The following is a 20,888-nucleotide window of genomic DNA, read 5'->3' as shown; positions in this document are numbered from 1 at the left end:
TGCTTTTGTAAGCCACAGTACACCTTTCTTCTTTATTTTACATTTCATTCAAAGCATCTAAAAATTTAGTAATATAAACTACTGTCATGTAAAGAAATAGATATTAACTTAGTGAAGAGGACATACTACCACTTTCCAACCTGATCTTTTCAGTGACATTTTTTTAAAATCCACATTCATTTTTGTTTAAAAAATAATACTTGGAGAGTTCTACTTTAACAACACATAAAAGCATGAGGCCTAATCCAAATACAGATAGCAATAGTAGGTTACGTCATTCTCCAGGTCTTTAGGCAGTGCAAAGGGGACCTAGTAGGACCAACTTCTCATAAGCTCTGAGCCTGCACCATTGCAGTCAGTGGGAATTTCACACTGATTTTCATAAGAAAAGAATCAGGGCTTAAAAGTTTTGCCCAAATGAATTCTGCATCTGATCATCTTCCTTCTTCTATCCACAACACTTTCCAGATTTTACACACCACTGACACATTTTAGAAGTTACCTGCCATGTCACTTTTCTTATATCTTCACACTGTGGTACTTCACACCAAACCTTTCCTTTCTCTTTTGCCCACCTTCTTGCAGGCTTTCCCAACCTCAACCCAGTCACCCTGTGGTAATAAAGGGAGCATCTGTCCACCACTGCACTTGTATTCTATAACAAATCACACGTGATTACTACCATCACCCAAACATCACTCCCAGGCAGAGTGCACCACAGCAGAAACTCACCACAGTCCCATTCATCAGAGCTGTCACTGCAGTCTGCTTGCCCATCACACCAGAGCTCATGTGGCACACATTCATGGTTGGCACACTCTAGTTCATTCTCCTCACAAAATGCTGCAAGGACAAAGACATGTTTCACTCTGAGAGAGAAATAAGTTTGTATTCTGACTGGAAAAATGAAAAGGAGGATGAAGGCAGCCACAGATCAGATTTACGGATCAAGGAAGTAAGCCAGATTTACAACAAAATTCAGTATGGGCATCACTGAGGGAGAAGGTGGTTGCTGCCAGACAGTTGCAAAGGGCATCACGACTCAAAGGGAAGGAAAGGTGTCTGGAAATGGCAAGAACTGTGATTACTTAGCATCATATGAAAGCTTTAAGTGAAAATACTGTACTCCATGCTTTTTAGGAGACTGCTCTAAATCTATTTCTTCATGTTCTTTGAAAATAATATTTTACTGTAATGCATATATATTTTATCCACAGCAATTCTATTTACACGTTTGGATTCTCCTTTGCTATTTAGAATAATGGAATTATTTTTATCTCCACTTACACTGTACATATGGACAATATGCCCATACCTTCAGTGTACCATACTTTGTATCTTTGATACTTAAATCACAGTTTGAATTGTAGAAACAGCCTGTGGAGCCAAGGGGGAAGATAGAATCTAAGAATTATCAAGCAGAAGGGAAATCAGACAAAGCAGGGAGACAAAGGAAGTTTACTGAAGAATAGACTGGAAGGAAGATCAAATGGAAATAATGAAAAAAAGAATAGTGAGCAACTATACCTATACAGAATGAAGTTCAGGAAAGTTAGGAAAAGGAGTCAAGAAGCTACTAGGAATTAAGAAAGGAAGCAGGAAGACACAAGAATGAAAAGGGAGGGAGAGAGAGAAGACTGGAGTGACCAAGGAGACAGCAAGGATCCAAGGATGTGAACAACAGAGGATGCAAGATGAGGAAAGAGATTACTGGTGCCACATAAAAACTGAAAAGGAAACTGAGGGAATGACTAAGCCTTTCTGTCTGCAGAAAATATTTTTACTTTCATATCTTTTTACTTTCATATCTTTTGCACCCCAAGACCTCAAAACCATGATCAGCCCTTTATGGGACTAACAAGCAGCATCAGCCCTTACAGCAGTTCTTTTCATCCATCATGTCAGGGCAGTCTGGGAAACCATCACAGATCATAGTGTGTTTGATGCACAGCTTCTTCAAAGGACACTCCCAAAGACCCCTTTCTCTACAACCTGGAGGCAGAGCAGCACAATTTTGAAACAACTGCATGCAATATAAAATTAACTGTTATCTGCTTCCTTAGTAAGTCTGAAACACCCAAAATACTTTCACTTGCAATATACCTTTCAAAAGATACTATGAATAGTTACTAACCAAGAAACAGAAATAAGATTGTCACAGTGCACAACTGATAAATTAATATAAAAATATGCGTTTCATAATACTTCAGTTCTTTTAAAATAATAATCTACATTATGCTATGCATGTCTATAAGGAATGGTTTAGGCATTAGCTCAATTAGCTCAAAACCCATACACCACAACTCTTGAAATACATTTATTAGTAGTATATAAGCTTTTTTGATCCTGAGGTCTGTAGAGTTTCCTTTAGAAGCATACCACACAGACCTTTGGTCTTGCAAAAGCAAATCCTGTGACAGCATGGAATCTCCATTAAATACTGTAGAAATATGTACTTTTTTTCTGGCAGTGTTGATAGAGAATCTAATGCAGATCACAATGAAAAGCAGAGAGATGCTGTTAAGTTTGGACCACAAACAGTTCTCTTGGTTCCATAATTTGAGACCAAACCAGTTTGAAAAGATTCAAAAGACCCAATGGCTGTATGAATCTTCAAGAGGGTTCATTAGTATGCAAAGAACACACTGTACTGTCTCTTCAAAGTCCTGCTAACCAGCCTCTGCCATTTCAAGAGCCGTACTTAAAAAACTCTGTCAAATTGCTTTGACAGTAAAATTCCTGTTGGTCAGCTGGAGGAAACTAAGAATGGCCTAAGATGCATTTTAGAAAAGTGTTATCTCATGTTCTCTTCTCACTATTTATTTCCATTAACTAATTAAGCACTTCACTGTGATACTAGTTTAAATACTTTGACATACTGATGTTCTATATATCTGATGTTATGTGTTTTTAGGAAGCTTTAAAAACAATGTGTTCTCCTGACTAAAGCAGATGGTTTGATTACCTTGTTTGGCCTGTTCTACAGATTACAATACTAGTTTTCATTGGAATTCAAGCTCAAATTCAGGTGTCAGCCCTGATGTCCTGGCACACAAATCGCTGAGGCATAAGCTCACAAACTGCATTTGAAGCAGCACCTCTGTCTGCCTGGACCTGTAACTACAGCAGCATATCATCAGTTAGTTACTAAGCAGATATGTTGTTTCCAAGAAGAGTTATTTCAGTAAGTGTTTCACAAACATGTACCAGAAAATCACTACTAGCTCATATGACTACTGGAAAAGTCTATTCATTTTAAATGCAATTGAATGTGCTGAGTGCTTGATTTTGTTTAGCTTGAAAAAGCCATATAAATGAATGTAACAGCACAGAGAAATAAATAGCCTTGAACCTGTGAAACTAGTTCCAAATGATCAAAGAACTTCCTTGGCTATCACCAGGATCTCCCTCTTGACAGTATTTGCAGTAAGTATTAATGAAAAATTAATTGAAAACAAACAAAACCTGTACTCTAATAAAGAAAAAGAATGTCAATCATGTTAGGAACTTGATATGAAAATAAAAAGCTTTAAAAATATAAGTTATGAATCTTGAAATTTTTTGGCAGAGTGTTTCCATTTAATTAAGTACGTTTGCTTTTCCTCTTCATCACACATTATAGTGTTACACTGTTAAGTGTCCCATGACTCTCCAGAATTTTTCTCTGAGTACAACATAGACAATTATAGAGACAATTCCCTAGGAAAAATTCATTACTTATTGAATGCAGTGTTCAAATATACTGTTTTTTTGGTAAAAGCCATCTACCATTTGGTGTATTTATATTTCTTCTCTAAATATTTTTGTGACATACATCTTTAATTAAAAGACAATGAAATGGAAGTGAAAATGGAGCTAAGAAAACTTGTCCATACTTACATTACCTCCATCTCAAATGTATGTTTTGGCAAGACAGGCATTCACATATGATCTTATCTTCATTCTTCTTCAAAATAGGAAGCAAGTTACCACTTCTTACTCACACGTATATTGCCCACATAATTAAGTTATTAACATAAAGACCATCACATTTTTCTCTCCATTAAAATACTGCAGCCAGAACTTAGATTGCAGAAAACAGAGGACAATACTGGGTTTGAATGTCCTGTCCTCAGTTTCTTTAGTACTCTTCAAGGACCCTCCTCTGCCCTCTGCCAGAGGAATTTTTCAGCAGCCAGTAGATTAATAAGATAAATTACAATCAAACATACTAATCCCACACACTCTCTTGACATCTATCATAATAATAATTTTCAAAAATTAACTTTCTCACACTTCACTGAAATGCACTCAGAATTCTCATGTTCTGAAATCTGGGTCAAATTTTCTCCCCAAATCCTTAGTCTAAATGGGACTGAAGACTTCAGATTTTGCTGCCATTGCATGGGTGAGATTTCCTCTTACAAAGATCATGTGAAAGTATGACAGGGATTCCTCACAGGAGACGACAGTGAGTGCTGACTATAACTCTGCTCTGCATGGGCAGAATATATCTTAGTCCCTTTGAACTATTCTACCTTAGATTTTTGGCTCAAGCATCCAAAAGCTGTAGTTAGTCTTTTAAAGCCTCCTTCTTTGAAGATGTTTCATGTCTGTCATTTAAGACACTTCAAATAAAAGGTTTCCGATTTAAATGCTGACTGGTATTTAATGGTATAAAACCAATTTCAAAGGTTAAATCTATCAAAATGTGAGCTAGCCATTTATGCATGGAAGGATCATCAAGTTTTTATTTTGTTCTGCACATATGGAATATGAATATGTTAGAGGATTTTCTGTCCTTCAGTAATAGCATAACCCCTGGTCAATGTAATGTCACTGACAGCAGTAATTTTCTAGCAGATACAGTCTTCCATATTTATAGAAACTGATAAGAATTCTGCTGATTGCTAGTGACATTCTGTCTAGACTATAGAGACAGAAAAAGATCCACTTGAGAAATGAATGTTACATATTAGAGCAATGTTTCATATGTTCATGTCTAGGAGAATAAAATTATCCTAAAAGAGGCAGAGCAATTAGTGTTCTAAGGAGTTAAGAACAGGTGGCAAAAAAGAGTATTTGGCAGGGAGGACAACTGAGACAATTGATTCAAAGGTAAAGAGATTACAAACTCTTTTAGAGTCACTCTGATCATCAGCTCTCCCTTTCCTTTACAGTCCGAACAAGAGAAACAACATAGTATTAAATCCTCTTTCAGTGAGCATATCTTTTTTTTCCTTATGTAGGGGGAGGAGAACGTGGCAGAAAGAGGACAGAGAAAACAAGGGTGATTTGAAAACTCTCAAGAGATTGAGAATGCATTGTGCCTTCATGATAAATATTCACTTAGTTATTCCAATCATTAAAACAATCTGCTTTTAAAATGAAAGCATTTTTATAAAGCTGACAAGCACAATTTTTAGCCTAGCTTTCAGGTGTTGGATCTTATTTTATTTATGTGCAGCTGAGTAAGAAGTCTTTTGCTGCCAGTTTTGTTGCTCACATAACTTGTGCTTGCATCTTAACCTGTTCTCTGTAAAAAAAATAAAAACACAACAGGTTGTGCACCTTAGCCCTACTCCACCGGAATGTTTTCCAATCCTTTACTCACATCCACATGCAGAACTCCATGGAGGATACACCTTAGTCAAATAAAGAAATGATATACTCCCTTCTAACTCCCTAAAATTCTCCAGCTGAAAATTCTCCTGCCAGCATGTACGTAGGGACCAAGAGATTTCTTAGTTATTCTCAAGCTTAACACATCCCCTTAAATTTAAAGGAATTAGAATCTCTACTGTAAGTGAGCTCAGAAATATACTGGAGAATAAACTTTGAGGTTACTTTATCCTCATATCTACAGCTTGAGGTTGACCATGTATAAATTTAAAACTGTATTTATAAATTCAATATTTAAATTGCCAGTAAGTTCTGTTTTATCTCAGTAGATCCTCCAGCAATATCAAAAGAAATCTGCAGCATTTTTATCTTAGTTACTAAAGGAATACTCAAACAGCCTGGAAAACAGATAGCAGAATCTAAATAATCAAATATCATAGATTTTGTTGATGTTAATCCAGAAGGATGCTTCTAAAGTATTTTTACTGCCACTAGTCTTAAAAAAAAAACCAAAACACTTTCAAACACATTTTTCTAACAGGAAAAGGGGTTTATCCTCTGAACTGTCATGCTGTGGTTCAAATCACTGAAGGAAAAATAGAATCCATTTTCTAATTCTTCAGCTACTCTCCATTCAAAGATCCAACTCCTCAAAATTATTTACCACAGCTGTCCTCATCACTGTCATCCTCACAGTCGGCTTGACCATCACATCTTCTGGATGCCAGGACACACCTCCCGGAACGGCACTTGAAGTGACTGGGTGAGCATTCTGTCAATGACAAAGAACAGGGAGAAGCAAGACTCCCTATGCTGCAGTCTTAATCATCTCATGGGTACTTGCTTATTTATCACTGTTCAAAAGAGTAAATGACAGGAATAGAAAGCTCACATGATACTAAACTGAAACCGTTTAAAGCAGTCAAGACTCTTAACATTTGCACTCTGAATGATGTGGATGGGTATTTTCCAGAGATCTCCCTCACATGCTACCCCTGTCAAATTTCAAAGCTCTGCCAAATAACTGACTAACAATGTTTAGATAGCGGGCATGGATTTTCTAGGTACTTTTGTCATTGTTGTGCTATTGTATGAAGCAGAAACAGATCATCTGATGTGTGGAAATGAGTATATGACATTCCCAGGATAAAAAAAAGTTACATATTTAGGCAATTGTGTGGCTATTTTAATTAATAAAACCACCCAGAAATGTTTACTAATTAACATTGACATTTCTTCTGCCTCATCTCCTGGATGGACAGTTGGACTCAGTGATCTTAGAGGTCTTTTCCAACCATGACAATTCTCTGATTCTGTGATTCTAATGATAAAAGGTACGTGAACTCTATTGCCAACATTTAATAATTCATTATGAAGATAACTAACCTTACAATGCATACCCTCTTGGCCATCACTATTCTTGAATTCAGCACTGACTGGAGGAGAAACGAAGCAACTCAGCACATTCTAATAACTTGTCAATTATAGCTTAAAATTGGAAAATCGCCTATATTTTGTAATCATAATCATTTAAAACGCACACAGAATCTTAATTCCTCTTGTTACATGTGTTGATTTTTTTTCAGAAATATTTATATAAGATTTCAAATTTCCCATGGAAGACTTTCTGACCAACACTGGTAGTCAGTAGAAATCTGTCACTGAATGAACATAAAATTCTAGCAGTAAGTGAACTCAAAACAACTCTGATAAGAACAATAAAACCCCTTCCTTTTTCATTGGTTTTCCAGGAATATCTGTTTTCAGTGCTAAGATGATCAATAAGCAAGGAATCAGCTTACTAGGCAGAGTCCCTCTACCTCAAGAGAGAATTTTTTCTAAGTTAGGACTTTCATAATCAAACAGAACTTATCTCTAGAAATGGAACACACTAGTCCTGTATGCAGTAGTATATTTAAATCATGGCCGTTATATGTTAAGTTTCAAAGCCAAATGATCTAATAACACAGGAGGAAGGTTAAAAGACATTTGATACCTGAGAAAATTAACTCATTATTTTTCTTTAGCTCACCCTGTTGTGCCAAAATTTCACTTTTTCTTTCCTATACACTGCTGTGTAAAATTAGATAACTCCTTTCCACCAGCCCACTGCTGTAGAGGGAAATTATCTCCACATCTCTCAAAAGTCCCACAACAGAGGATTTCATTACTATGGCATTACATGTCTTCACAAAATCATCACAGTGATATATGGGCACACGGACTTTGCTTGAAGAAAGAGTACTAACTGCTACGTATGCTTTGCTGGTTTTTCCTTATTCCTTCACTATTCTCACAGCAACGCTTCTTCACTAAAAGAGTTATAGATTACCCAGCTTTTGTCCATTGCTTTCTCTGAGCAAGATCAAGACTGTGCAAAGACATAATCACAGTGTAGGTGGGTAGGAGGAGAAGAGTGAGAACTGAACACAACAGCATACTGCAGGCACACTCCATCTCGCTAGTTTCCCAGCTACTTTATCAGCCTTTTGGCAAGAAAAAGAAAAGGCATGTCAGATGAGCATAGCAGAATGAAAAGCTGCACAGCTTCTCTCTTCATACATACTAGAAGCACTTATGGCAATTCTGTTCTTTTGTTTCATATCCACACCCACATAGATTAGCTTTATGGCTGAAGTAAAAAACTGAAATTTGTCAGTTACTACTGAAGCTGGTTTGGCACAACTCTACAAAACTTTTCCCCAAAAAAACACAAAGAGCAAACAATTGCTGGCAGAGATACCAACATTGCAACATTTTTCTCAGAGTTGTGGGGCTCAGCTTTCTTAAGATTGCCAAGAGTCTGTCTCCTGGTTAGAAAAGCATCATTAGATCATCTAAATAAGTAAAAAAGTGAAGTATAAACACAAGCAAGCAGTAGATGTGGTGTCGGCAACAAATTTCAAACACTGATTTTCCCAGATTGAGAGTAATTGATCCTTACTTCAAATAAATGTCTTATGAGAACTTCCTCATATCAGCAAATTGTAGGTATCCAGATTCCCTGAAACACAGTTTGGAGTAATTTTTACAGTTTAAATATTTTAATTTAAAGAGGAGGTGTGGAAAAAAAAATAATCAGTGTATTTGGGAACCTAATTAAATATTTAATTTCATGCTATATGTATTTTTACCTTCTACATCTTCATCTGGTGTTAGACAAGTTTGGTTGTCTGAGTTCTCATCTGGAAACTGAGTGCAGTCAGTATCTTCTGGCCACTGCAGACCTACAATCCCAAGCACAGACTCGCAGCGTTCCTTAGACTGCACACATAATGTCCTGAGGAGACAAAGTGGAATTGCACAAAGTAACTTTGTCAAGTCTTTGAAATTCACAGTTACTGGAAGTTAGAAATCCTAGATAAAGTTTAAGACAAAGATCAAGGGAAAATCAGTTAATCAGATGACTTTACATTAAAATAATTATGTATCAAAGTTACGTTGCTACTGTTGAAACATTATTTTAAATAACTGTATTCAGACTGTTACCCAAGTTATAACATAAAAGGCAAATATAACTACTTACAATCATCCTCTTCTCTGTAAGGGATGTCAGAAAACTTTTTTTAAGAAACACTAACTGTCCTCCTTCAGGAAATTAAAGCCAAATACGTTTTGTACCAGTGAAATGTTACTTCTCTGGATGACGCTACCTCAGAAACTATGTGTTTTCAAAGGGACAAAATATTCAAACCTGCAAACAGAAGTGCAAAGAACTCCCCAGGGAATTCAATAAAATTCAAAGTTTGAGGGAAAATCAAAGCATTGATCAACCTGAAGGTGTTCTCAGAGCAACAGAACCTTGTATCACTTTTGCCTGTTTGAAGGCTATGAGGTCTCCCCAAGCCTTCTTTTGTTTCTAGACTCAGCAACTCCTTTTATTGCACTTTTTAGATCCATTTTTCTAAACCTATAATAATTTGGAGTCTCTCCTACCATTTCATAGAAAATTCTCCTTTGTTCTAATATGTTGAAAATATTTAACAGTAGGATCACACCCATTTCTATTTTTTTCAGTTTCCTTCATGTCACTTTTAACTTGCCTTTTATTTAATTTGGTTTTCCATCTTCCCTTCATGGATGGCATTTCATTCCACTAATCTTCCTTTGATCTTTTGACCAATTAATTTTTAATTTTTTTTTCTGCAATAAGCTTCAAGAAATACAGTGACTAAACCCAAGCAAGCAGTTCCACTAAGGATCAATTATTTTATGCTCTTTTGAGAAAACAATACATTATTAATCTTCCCAATTTTTTTTTACCATTTACTCAATTTACCATTTACCATAGCAGCTGAAAAGAATGTATCAAAGAAGTCGACTCACACCACTTTATAACCTCAGCTTTCTGAATGCTGGAATTCAGAGCAAGGCAAGTGGAGACAGAAGTGCTGATCTCTTCTCCCTGGTATCCAGCAACAGGATGCATGGGAATGGTTCAAAGCTGTGCCAAGGGAGGTTTAGACTGGATAGCAGGAAGCATTTCTTCACTGAGAGCGTGGTTAAAGACTGGAACAGGCTTTCTAGGGAGGCGGTTGATTCCTCAAGCCTGTCAGTGTTGAAGAGGCATTGGACAATGGCCTAAACAACATGCTTTAACTTTTGATCAGGCCTGAATTGGTCAGGCAGTTGGACTAGATTATCATTTTAGGCCCCTTCCAACTAAAATAGCCTTTTCTTTTCTGTTCCATTCAATAGATACATTTTGGAACTATTGAACTGCTATTCCTCTTCTTGGTTTGAATACTTGACATACTAACCACACACATGTAATAAACTGCATTTTATGATAATTTAAAATACGGTTCTTTACCTCTTGCTCTGGAATTTCAAAGCAAAATTGCTGGCATTTTGTATGGAAACAGAGCACTGGGAAAGACTAGTAAGACAGACAATGTCAATCAAGAATTAAATGAAGTATAGTGTAGTACCTGCAAGGTGGGATCCGCTGATTTGTATGGGGATCACATTTTGGTACTAAGATTGTACAGGCAAAAAACATGAGGTACTTGTAGCAGTTGGTCTGAACCAAGGCTGGAAAAAGAGAAGATTCCCAGCTGATAGAGGCTTCCTTCTGTGTTCTGTGTCCCAGGTAGTTTGGATAATAAGTATAGTTGTAAGGTAAATTCATACAGATTTCTAGAGTAATTGGTTCACATTGACCTTTCACAGAAAGAGAACAAAAAAAAAGAAACACAAATAGTGTGAGATTAAATGAAATACAGATGGCAAATCAATGCTGGCTTCTCCGGATAACCTTATTCTCTTCCATGTGCTTAGAGATGACCTCCATCTTTCCAGGGATGGAGGTGAGGCTGACAGGTTTGTAATTTCATGGATCTTCCTTCTTGCCCTTTTCGAACTCTCCCTTCTCCCACACTTCAGCCACAGATGCCCAGATGACTTTGGGTTTATGTTTTGATTTTTCCCCAGTAAGCATCTTTTCTTGATGTGCACAGAATATTACATGTTCATCAGTATTTTGTGATGAAACCCAAGTAAATGAACACAAAAGTACCTGCAATGTTCTAAGTGTTTGTATACTATAAGATTATTCAAAACTAAAGGGTAGAAAAAGCACATGTATCATTCTCTCTTTCATTATGCCTCATATTTATGGGGGTTTAGGTGATAGATTACAATTTTCACACTGTGCTTAGAAAGCTTCTATCACATCATGTGTAAAAGTGTCGGATGTTTGAAAGGAATAACTTCGACTCCCACCCAGATTCCTACAGTCCACCAGCAGAGTAATAAATACACTTCAGGGGAACATGTGTCTGAATTAAAGTTAAAAATTAAATTAAATCTTTCCTTCATGTCTGTTATTTATGCTACATGTAGGTATAACCTGATGAGTGGAGAACAAGGAATAAAATCCATTGCATCTTCTATTCTAAATTTTTAAAAAAACCAAACACAAAAAACCAAAACCAACCCTCAAAGAGATTATGCCTGGGTTTAATACCTGCATGTATTTCTTATTAACTTGCTCTCCCTACTGTGTAGGAAATAGTTCCAAATATAGTAACAGAAGTGAATGGGACATTTCACAGAATCAGAATGGCTGAGGCTGGAAGTGACTTCTGGTGGTCATCTGGTCCAACCCTCCTGCTCAGGCAAGGCTGCCTAGAGCAGGTTGTGCAGAACCATGCCCAGACAGCTTTTGACTGTCTCCAAGGATGGAGTCTCCACAGCCTCTCTGGGAAACCCATGTTCAGTCACCCTCACAGTAGAAAAAGTTATTCCTTATATCCAGAGGAAACCTCCTCTGTGTTTCACTTTGTGCCCATTGCCTCTGGTCTTGTCACTGGGCACTAAAAATCGCCTGGCTCTGTCTTCTTTACACTCTTCCTTCAGGTATGTGCTCTGTTATCCCAAGTATGTTGCATCTGCATTATAATGCCAGCATTAACTGATCACACATTATCACATATGGAGAACATTCACCATATTAAATATTGCAAAATGTGGCCTATGCTTTGGAATTTTTCAACCAAATATTTATTTGGGCCAGAAAATACTGCTTTGTCAAAACTGAAATTTTCCACAGGGATTCTCATCTCATACCAAAGATTAAGTAACACCAGTCAAAATATAAACAGCAAAAAATACAGTAGTACTTCCAGATGCTATGCAAGAAAAATCTCTCCTTTATTCTCTTGCTGTTCCACGGTTTATAAACAATTAAATACTCACTGGACCAGAAAATGAGGAGAGATGATCCAGAAGTCTATGTAAGATTATGTGCTGTTCCTATTGAGAATTACAGACTGTTGCCCATAATGAGAGAACATCTTCACTAAAAATCTCTTGGGTTTCTTATGACATGGAATAAGAACATTGTTTTAGAACTCAAATTTCACATGTCAAAAAATGTTTTTTCACCATCTTGTAACATAACCCTAGCCCCTCAAACTTTTTCCAAAATTGTTGTCTATAGTACAATAGGATACAAAAATCTGCATTGATTGTGCAAAGATTTTGGACCACAGGACAAACTGCTTTAGACCACAAAAATTTTCATACTGATTTAACCTCAATAAGTCCTAGAAAGAAAGTCCCCTTTCACGTCTTTCTTACTGTGTTTTTAGCTCCCCAATACATTAAATGTATCAACATACTGGAATGAGGTCAGCAGAGGGCCACCAAGCAGGTAAGGGGACAGGATCACATGATTTACAGGCAAATGTTGGGAAAAGAGGGTTTGTTCAGCAATCAAAAACGAAGGGTAAAGGGAGACCTTAATTGCTTTTAAGAATTATGTAATGGGAAGGTGTAGAGCAGACAGAGCAGACCCCTTCAATTGTGCAAGGGAGGTGACCTGAGCTGACCTAAATTTGTATGACTTTATTAACATATCACCAAGTTTTAATTAATTCTGAATAGTTCTGAATACAGTTCTGTTCTAGTTTTGAAACCTAGTCAAATATATTTATTTTGAGTATCTGTTCACAGTGCTGCATTGCACAAGTGAGCAAGAGAGCACTCAGAAGCAACTGTGCAGCAGATTTGCATGGAGTGGTATAGTTCAGGATACAGAAACGAAGATACAGAGTGCTGAAGATCCCAGTCCTCTAAAATACCTATTGGTTTTGCCAGTTAGAATACCAAAATTATTCCTATGTAAAAGGGCTAAAAGTTCTCCAGACTACTAAACTAAGTAGTATGTTTTCTTATATTTTCAAAATAAACCACTAGCTTCTGCTTTGCACTTACACTATGTTGTTTAGTTTATGTGAACAGTGAATGTCATTAAATGTTAAGGAAAAGGTATAACTGTAAACACTCATTAAGAACTTATCAAAAACTCACAAAAGGGAAAATATCTCCATGCCAAATGTTATGAGTATTTCCTCATGTACTCATCAACAAGCAAGAGTTATCATTAAACTCTTTTTTCAACTTTGCCCTTTTTAATACATTATCCTTACACATGTGTGTTAGATAGTAAATTAAAGTATGACTTACTGTGCACTACCCTACATCCTCATTATACTCTAAAATACCCTAAAACAGTGTCGGTATGAAGCATGTAACCTACTTACTGCAGTTTGTCTGGCTGTTTTGCATGTCACAGAGAGAAGTTCCACAGGGATCAGGACAGGATGTACATCTCTGGTCTCCCTCCTGACAAAGCGTTTGACCTAAGGAAAACTGACATTTACTGTTCCAATAATTTAACAGACTAATAAAAATGACTGGAGTGTAGTGATGAGAAAATACAGAGTACACATTACAATTCAGTATTTCCTTTACATAGTTCAATAAGTACCCTAGAGCATTTCAAGTGCTGTAAGGAAGTGCTGTAACAAAAAAAACCAGTGTGCAGCACTGTTCAGATGTCACTTTTCTTTACCCCTATGTTTAATACAAGCATTTGAATCCCAGTTACTGAATGGATTTCTGAAAGCCATTTACTATGATCCTCTGGCAGAATACGAAAAGTCACGTACACCAGATCTCAAAGGGAACAACAGTTCCTAGCTGAATAAGAATACACTCTGAAAATTATTCTTCAGAGCCATTCAGTTGATCTGCTTCTCGTTTTATGATTGGTTTTGTGGACAATAAAAACAATCCTGAAGAAAGGCCGTCAGAGCTGAAGCTTTATTGTCCTTCTTTGACTGGTTAAAAAATAACCACAACCACAAAACCCAAAAAGGCTGTGGTCCTAAAGATAGAATTTAGAGTAACTAAAACCAGCACTTTACCACAAAGTTTCTGAGCACATTACCTGGGCACTTAGTTTCTCTGACAAATCCCTGATCTTCTCTCTGTCTCATACTGGTGATTAGCTCTTTCACAAAACATTGAATTTTCTCTTCCCTATGACTTTCACAAAGTCAGTCATTTAATTTACTATTATGTAGACAGAGGCTGAACAGTTTGGATTTTATAATCTTATCCTGTTTAAAATGTTTTATTGCAACAGTTGCTTACTGTTTGTGTTGCATTACTGTCCACGAACAGTAAACATTCAGTCATGGCATCCTTATATTGGGCATATGGAAGATGTTGAAGAAACATCTTGGTTCAATGACCTTGACAGCAACCTTGTCCCAGAGAACATGGGATGATGCACTTCTATCTGTTGAAAATTATGTATATTTACTTCATCCATGTTATATATTGAAGCAATGGAGGTACTTTCTTTTGCCATGGCAATTGACTGTCTTATTTTATAGGTGCATCTGATTGCAAAATAGAACTTGAAAGGTAGGGAAAACCTTTTGACTTCTAAAGCTATCACAAACCTTTACATTAAAATTGATTTTTAAAATTTGCTCCAACTCCTTCTGATCCCACAGTAGAAGAGTTTCTCAACTCTTTAAAAAATCCCCGTGCTACAGTGTAGATTCTTTTGATCCGAGCACAGTCAATGCTGAATTTCTATAAACAAGTTCTACTCGCTCTTGTGAAGGGATCACACAAGCAGCTGTGGGTACATCTATATTAGATTTTATTTTCATAAAATGAATGAAATCAATAATGTTAATTGATGCCATAACTTAAATTTCCTTAAGGCATGTCATATCGGAGACCATTCTTCTCATTCAGATATAGATGAAGCAATGGTCATTTTTAATCCCTATGTGTGCATACTTGTACTATTACACAAAGTCTCTGTATCCTTCTATAGGCAAGTGGCAAGTCACTGCATCTTGACCTCAAATTCACTGCTAATTTCACATATTTAATGTTTGTAACAAAACCAATACTCCAACTTCACTGCCTCTTACACAAACTGTTGGCTTTGTAGATCAGAGAAGTCTTTGTATTAAGTGTTTTATTATTTATTGTTTATTTTATTATTTATTATTTATTGTATTTATTGTTTTTATTATTTTGCATAGTTGCTGGAATCAACAACATATGTAAAAAATACAAAGGAAAGCTACAAACCATAATTCTGCCTTGCTTTTACATGAACTTTGCAAGGAATTAAAGAGGAATTATACAAATTAAGTCCAATTCTGCCTACATGTTCTCATGTAAATCGTGTACACAGAGGTTGCACAGAGGAAGAATTTTGCTCTCCATAATAGTGCAAAATATTATATAGAGTTTTCTTGCACATTGAAGAATGAATAATTAGAACAAGGAAAACCTTTGGATTTAAAAGCTTTGCAGTTTAATGCTATGTGGAAAAATCTTTTAGCATATACTGATATAGCTGATAACATAATTACCACCCTATCCTACTCCTCTGCATTTAGTAGTCTTGAATCTGTATCTGTTCATCTCAAAAAAAAAAAAAAAAAAAAAAAAATTTAACCATTTCTTCAACATCCATAGAGGTGAAAAGCAGTGAAACAAAACTCCTCACTGACTTGTAGTCCAGATTATACATGAATGATTTCAGTGAAATTCTTTTACTAGTGATACACAAATTTAACATGTTTAAGGTGACTGAATTTGAAGAGTTGAAATGGGTGCTTATAGAATGCTCTATATAGTTTTGTACTTTTCAATTTAGCCCATTCTCCTGCCTCATCTCCTTTACATTAAAAAGTATAGTTTCATTATCAGCAAGAGAAATGGAGGATAACGGAATTTGTAAGACTGAGGTTGGACATCAGGAAAGATAAAGAAAAAAACCTGAACATTTTATGAGATCACACAGTCAGAACAAAGGACAAAATTTGGTCTTTGTTTTTAGATTGCCACAGTCAGAACTGGAAGAAATTTAATGCAAGACCTTTTTGCAGCATCAACTTTAACTATGTGGAAGAACACTAATAATTTCTGTGCTTCAACTACTCAGCTATTTTTTTTTTTTTTAATTAAGATGTTTAAATTGCAGTAGGAAGATCCTGAGAACTTAATAAGAACAGAAGGGACTGAGTTGACAGGGTTATGAAAGGATTTCTTCTAGACTGGTTTCCTGAAGAAATAAGGCTTACCTAATCACACTGTGTATTTATCTTATGATAAGTTTGTTCTACACTAATAACTCTTGAATAAGTTGTCCTATTACCACCACATCTGACAGCACCACAGTTTTCTAAATAAAGTGAGTTCCTTTAATTTATTAAAAACAAGATTCATAAGAGAAATCCGACAATTTTTGCATGGAAGGAAAGGCTGCAATCTGAACCTATCTATACCTGACCAGAAACAAGAGAACTACATGTGAAAAAAATACCTTCAAATGCTGAAGCCATTACAGCAAGACATCTCTTTCCAAGTCTCAAAATATAGAAAAAAACCACAATTTTTTGGGAAACTATGTTCCAGGACTCAAGAAATAGCCTGGTTTCCTTTTCTTTCATACAATCTAGCATGAGACAGCTATTAAGTAGCTGTGAAAATTTACATTCTCATAAATTTTCCCTTAGTCACAATAAATCATTAGTTTACTTAAGGAAACATCCTTTCCCTGACTCCCAAGTTCTGATTAAAAAATTACTTCCATTGAGAAAATTCCTCCTCAAACAACACCAATTCCTGTGACATTAGCTTGTAATTGCCGTAGACAATGTGAATATGTATGAATTAATTTCAAGTAACAGATGATCATGTCAAATAACCACGTACTATGCTAAATATCACCTCCATTTCTTTAACTTTTTATATTTTTAAGGTCTAATAGAACTCTGCTTCTAACTTCCTGTGTGAAAGCAGACTCCAACCAGCCTTAGCAAGTGTTATTTGAAAGGCAAAGAAAGTAAATGGTAGGTTCATGTGGGATATCCTTACTTTCACTGCAGTTTTCTTCATCACTTCCATCTTTACAGTCATTATCTCCATCACACTGGAATGCACTAGGAATGCACTGCCCGTTTCTGCACTCAACCAGACCCTGACTGTGACATGCTAGAGAGAAAAAAAAAAGAAAAATTTCTGATCAACTGAGGTCTTAATTATTTTTTTATATCAACTTCGAGTTGCTTTAGGAGGAGCTGATAACACTGCTTAGCACTGAAGGTCACTAGACAGTTTTCATTATATGTAGGTTATGTTTTCAATATCTTACAGCTGTGCTGATATTTAACTGCAGGGTCTGAGATTATATATATCAAGTATTAACAACAGGCTGATACGAAGGTTCAGCTTTCCAAGAAAAAAACAAAACAAAACACCCCATAATTTTTACTCATAAAAAATTGTTTGCACACTTACTTACATTCCTTTATTCAGATTAGGTACTTAGATTTCAGAGAAAATTGTAGGATAGTAGTTGCAAGGTCAAGCACAGAATGGCAGCAAGAATCAAAGCAGCATAAGCCTATGTCTTATGAGAACCTTAATCACATTAAAACGTGCTCATTCCTCAAGGCTTGATTTTGCAACCTCAGCAATGTTCTAGCATCATTGTTTTGCACATATACAGCATCATCATTGGAATACACAGAAGTTCAGACTCTGACAAGGTATGACAGGTTACCTACAGACACATCAGAAAGCTGTCACAAACTCAGAGTGCCTGCAGGTCACAAGGTTATATACATTCATTAATTACCTTCCAGTGGGAAAATTACAATTAACAAAACGCTAATTCTGTAATTTGCAAGAAGCTGAAACACAAGGCAATGCTGATACTTTTCAACAATTACAACGTTTAAGTTGCTGCAACTGTCTATCAAAAGGGACATTTGCCAAGTGAGAACTTCTGAAATCAAATAAGCATACAGTTTTGCCTTACAAGTATATTACTTATATTTAGTTTTTTATTTTTAAAGAAAGACAAACTGATATAGAGATTAATGGAACTTACAGCAATTTATTTCATCTGATTTGTCTATACAGTCATGGTCACCATCACATACCCAATCAGCTGTTATACATCTCCCATCTCCACACTGATGATGTGTCACTGGATTACAATCTAAATAAAATGCAAATTTGAGAACCAAACAAAGGACGACAAAATACCATTTGTATAATTTATATTATTGATCAATTGTATAAGCTACTCATTCTCACTAATGAGCCACTGTGCATTAGTAAATTACACTACAAGATTTTCTGTACCTGCAGATTTTTTTGCAGATGGTAATTACATATGTTCTGAATTCTATTCCCTGTATAAATAGTGATGTCCTCATTCCTTCTCTCAGGTGCACAGTTGTTTCCATTTGCAAATAAACAAATTTTTAAGATTTGTTAAGCAGATTAAAAGATCTGGCTTTCCATTTTATGGAAGGATTTTCAGTTAGCCAATATTTTAAGTTGCCATCAGAGAAAATCATTCCCTACATTTATCTTTTTAATAAAAAGTAATAAAAAAATAAAAAAATAAAAAATGTTTCTCAACTCTTATCTTTGGCACTTAATCAGAAAATATGTTTTTTGCATATACTCAGAATTTTCTGTAAGAATGATCTACAAAGAAACTGTTCTAATCTCCATTTTACTCCTTCCACCTGAATGCTTCCACAAATAATAAAAAACATTCCGTTGAGCAGACTGGCCTTACATCAAAATAAAGAGGGAGCGCAGACACAGTCCAGTCTCCCAAATCTGCACTGAAACCTATTTATAGCCTGTACAAAACATTAGATTTTAAATTTTATATAGAACAAAACTGTCTCAAAATAGGAATGGTAGCAGTCAGATTAATGCTTAGGGAAGTCTTTAATCAAAGATGATTTACGAAAAAAGGAAAAACACCAAATAACAATGCAGAACAACCAAACCTGACAAAAAGTAGCATATCTTAGAGTATGTTTAATTTGAAGAAGAAACATAAAACAAATCTCAGGGAAAATAAAACAGGTTTGAAATTCTCTGTGCTTTTCACAAAGCAAAATAAAAGTGAGAAAGAATATTTGAATTACTAAAGAATTATTTTAGAGCATTTAATTTTTCCTCAGGTGTAGTGTCAGGAGCAAAAACAGGAAAAAAAACAAGGCTTTCAAAGTTTTCCAATATTTATTTCCAATATTTCAAATAATCTTCAATGTGAAACTTATTCTTTTTTATGGTAAACCTTTTTTTTCCTATGAAAGTTAATGTAGGTAGAAAGACAAATATAAGGAGGTAGAACACACCAAGGTGACTGAAAACAGGATTTAGAAAGGAACAGAATTTGAGTATCAAAACATACACATTCACTATGAAGCTTATGTAAAAACAGTTCAGCTAGAAAACAGTTGCCATCACTGCATGATGACAAGTTAGCAAAAACAGCCTGAATGAGTTTAAAACAAGTTGCAAAACAGAGTATTTCTTTTAAATACAATTAACTTCAAAATACGGATTAACCCAGAAATCTCCTTTAAACCTTTTCAAATTGCGTACAGAATTTGTGAGCTTTCACTCAAAAACAGCAGGGTATTTTAATAAAAATTGCTGGCTTAGGCAATACTGCTGTCTTAAAGACCATAGAAAAGCATACAACTTTCATTTACCACAGTTCTGTTCATCACTGAGGTCTCCACAGTCATCGTATCCATCACAAACAAAGGTATAATTCAGACATTTTCCCGTGTTGCAGCGAAATGCATCATCGCTGCAGTCTACAAAACAAATTTTTACAAAATGTTAACATGACATTGGAACTTTCACAGAAACGATGATCTGGAATGGATTGACTAAAACAAGATTAGGTAAAGATACCCTACAGTTTACAGGTCTGCATTAATTTAGAATGTGTATCACTTTATTAGACTTTAATATGAAAGAACAAGAAGAATCAAAACCACTTTTAGACATTTCTGTTGCTACCAATTGTTTTTGTGGTCAGTACCATGAGGAGAAAGTGCTTTGGCTATATGCATGGACCAAAATATTTAATTTATACACATAAAGTTCTCAAGAAAGGTTATGTGTTTCATGGGCTAGATTGCTATGACAGTCTTAAGGACCTGATTAGGTGGAGCTGAAGCTTCTAATACCAAAATCAAGGGTTCTGAGCCTGCCTTTGATCTTACAATGGTTTAAATGAGCTTTATGTTTTACACAGTTCTGAGCTCAGAATATGGCTTGATGCTGTCTCATCAAGGAATTCTTAGCACTGTCAGCCCTAAGTGAGTTATGCTTTCTTTTATGGCTGAGGCCTTCAATAAAGCCCTAATAAATATTCTCTGAGAATACCCAAAATACTTGAATAATATCAGGTTCAATAGAAACATGGAATCTACACTGCAGTTAGGAAGGAGGGGAGAAGAAAAGACAGGGTTCATGATGTCTGATCTCCTTAGTAATAACTTTTCATTACAAACACATAATTGCAAAGTGAGTGACCTGTGTTCACATTCCTCTAGGCTATTCCTTTACATCTGGCTCTTCCAGGTAGAATACCAGGATATAGAACAGCGGGGTGGGCAATCCCTCCTTCT

The 20,888-nt window shown here is 35.8% G+C and overlaps 1 protein-coding gene across 1 annotated transcript in view; it reads right to left on the bottom strand.

Moving 5' to 3' along the window:
* The window catches only part of CORIN (corin, serine peptidase), a 112,999-nt gene that overhangs the window by 19,107 nt on the left and 73,004 nt on the right, over positions 1-20,888 (bottom strand). Inside the window, exons 7-15 of the mRNA XM_051617632.1 lie at positions 19,959-20,066; positions 18,323-18,433; positions 17,305-17,421; positions 13,650-13,748; positions 10,533-10,764; positions 8,736-8,881; positions 6,266-6,373; positions 1,879-1,992; positions 733-843 (exon numbers count right to left, since the gene is read on the bottom strand). Coding sequence (XP_051473592.1) covers positions 733-843; positions 1,879-1,992; positions 6,266-6,373; positions 8,736-8,881; positions 10,533-10,764; positions 13,650-13,748; positions 17,305-17,421; positions 18,323-18,433; positions 19,959-20,066 — 1,146 coding nt within the window. The remainder of the gene's footprint in view (positions 1-732; positions 844-1,878; positions 1,993-6,265; positions 6,374-8,735; positions 8,882-10,532; positions 10,765-13,649; positions 13,749-17,304; positions 17,422-18,322; positions 18,434-19,958; positions 20,067-20,888) is intronic.

The sequence above is a fragment of the Apus apus genome, chromosome 4 (assembly GCF_020740795.1).
Source record: "Apus apus isolate bApuApu2 chromosome 4, bApuApu2.pri.cur, whole genome shotgun sequence".
In the NCBI taxonomy this organism is placed as follows: domain Eukaryota; kingdom Metazoa; phylum Chordata; class Aves; order Apodiformes; family Apodidae; genus Apus; species Apus apus.
The sequence above is the reverse complement of the archived record's forward strand: the minus strand, read 5'-3'. Positions and strand labels throughout refer to the sequence as shown.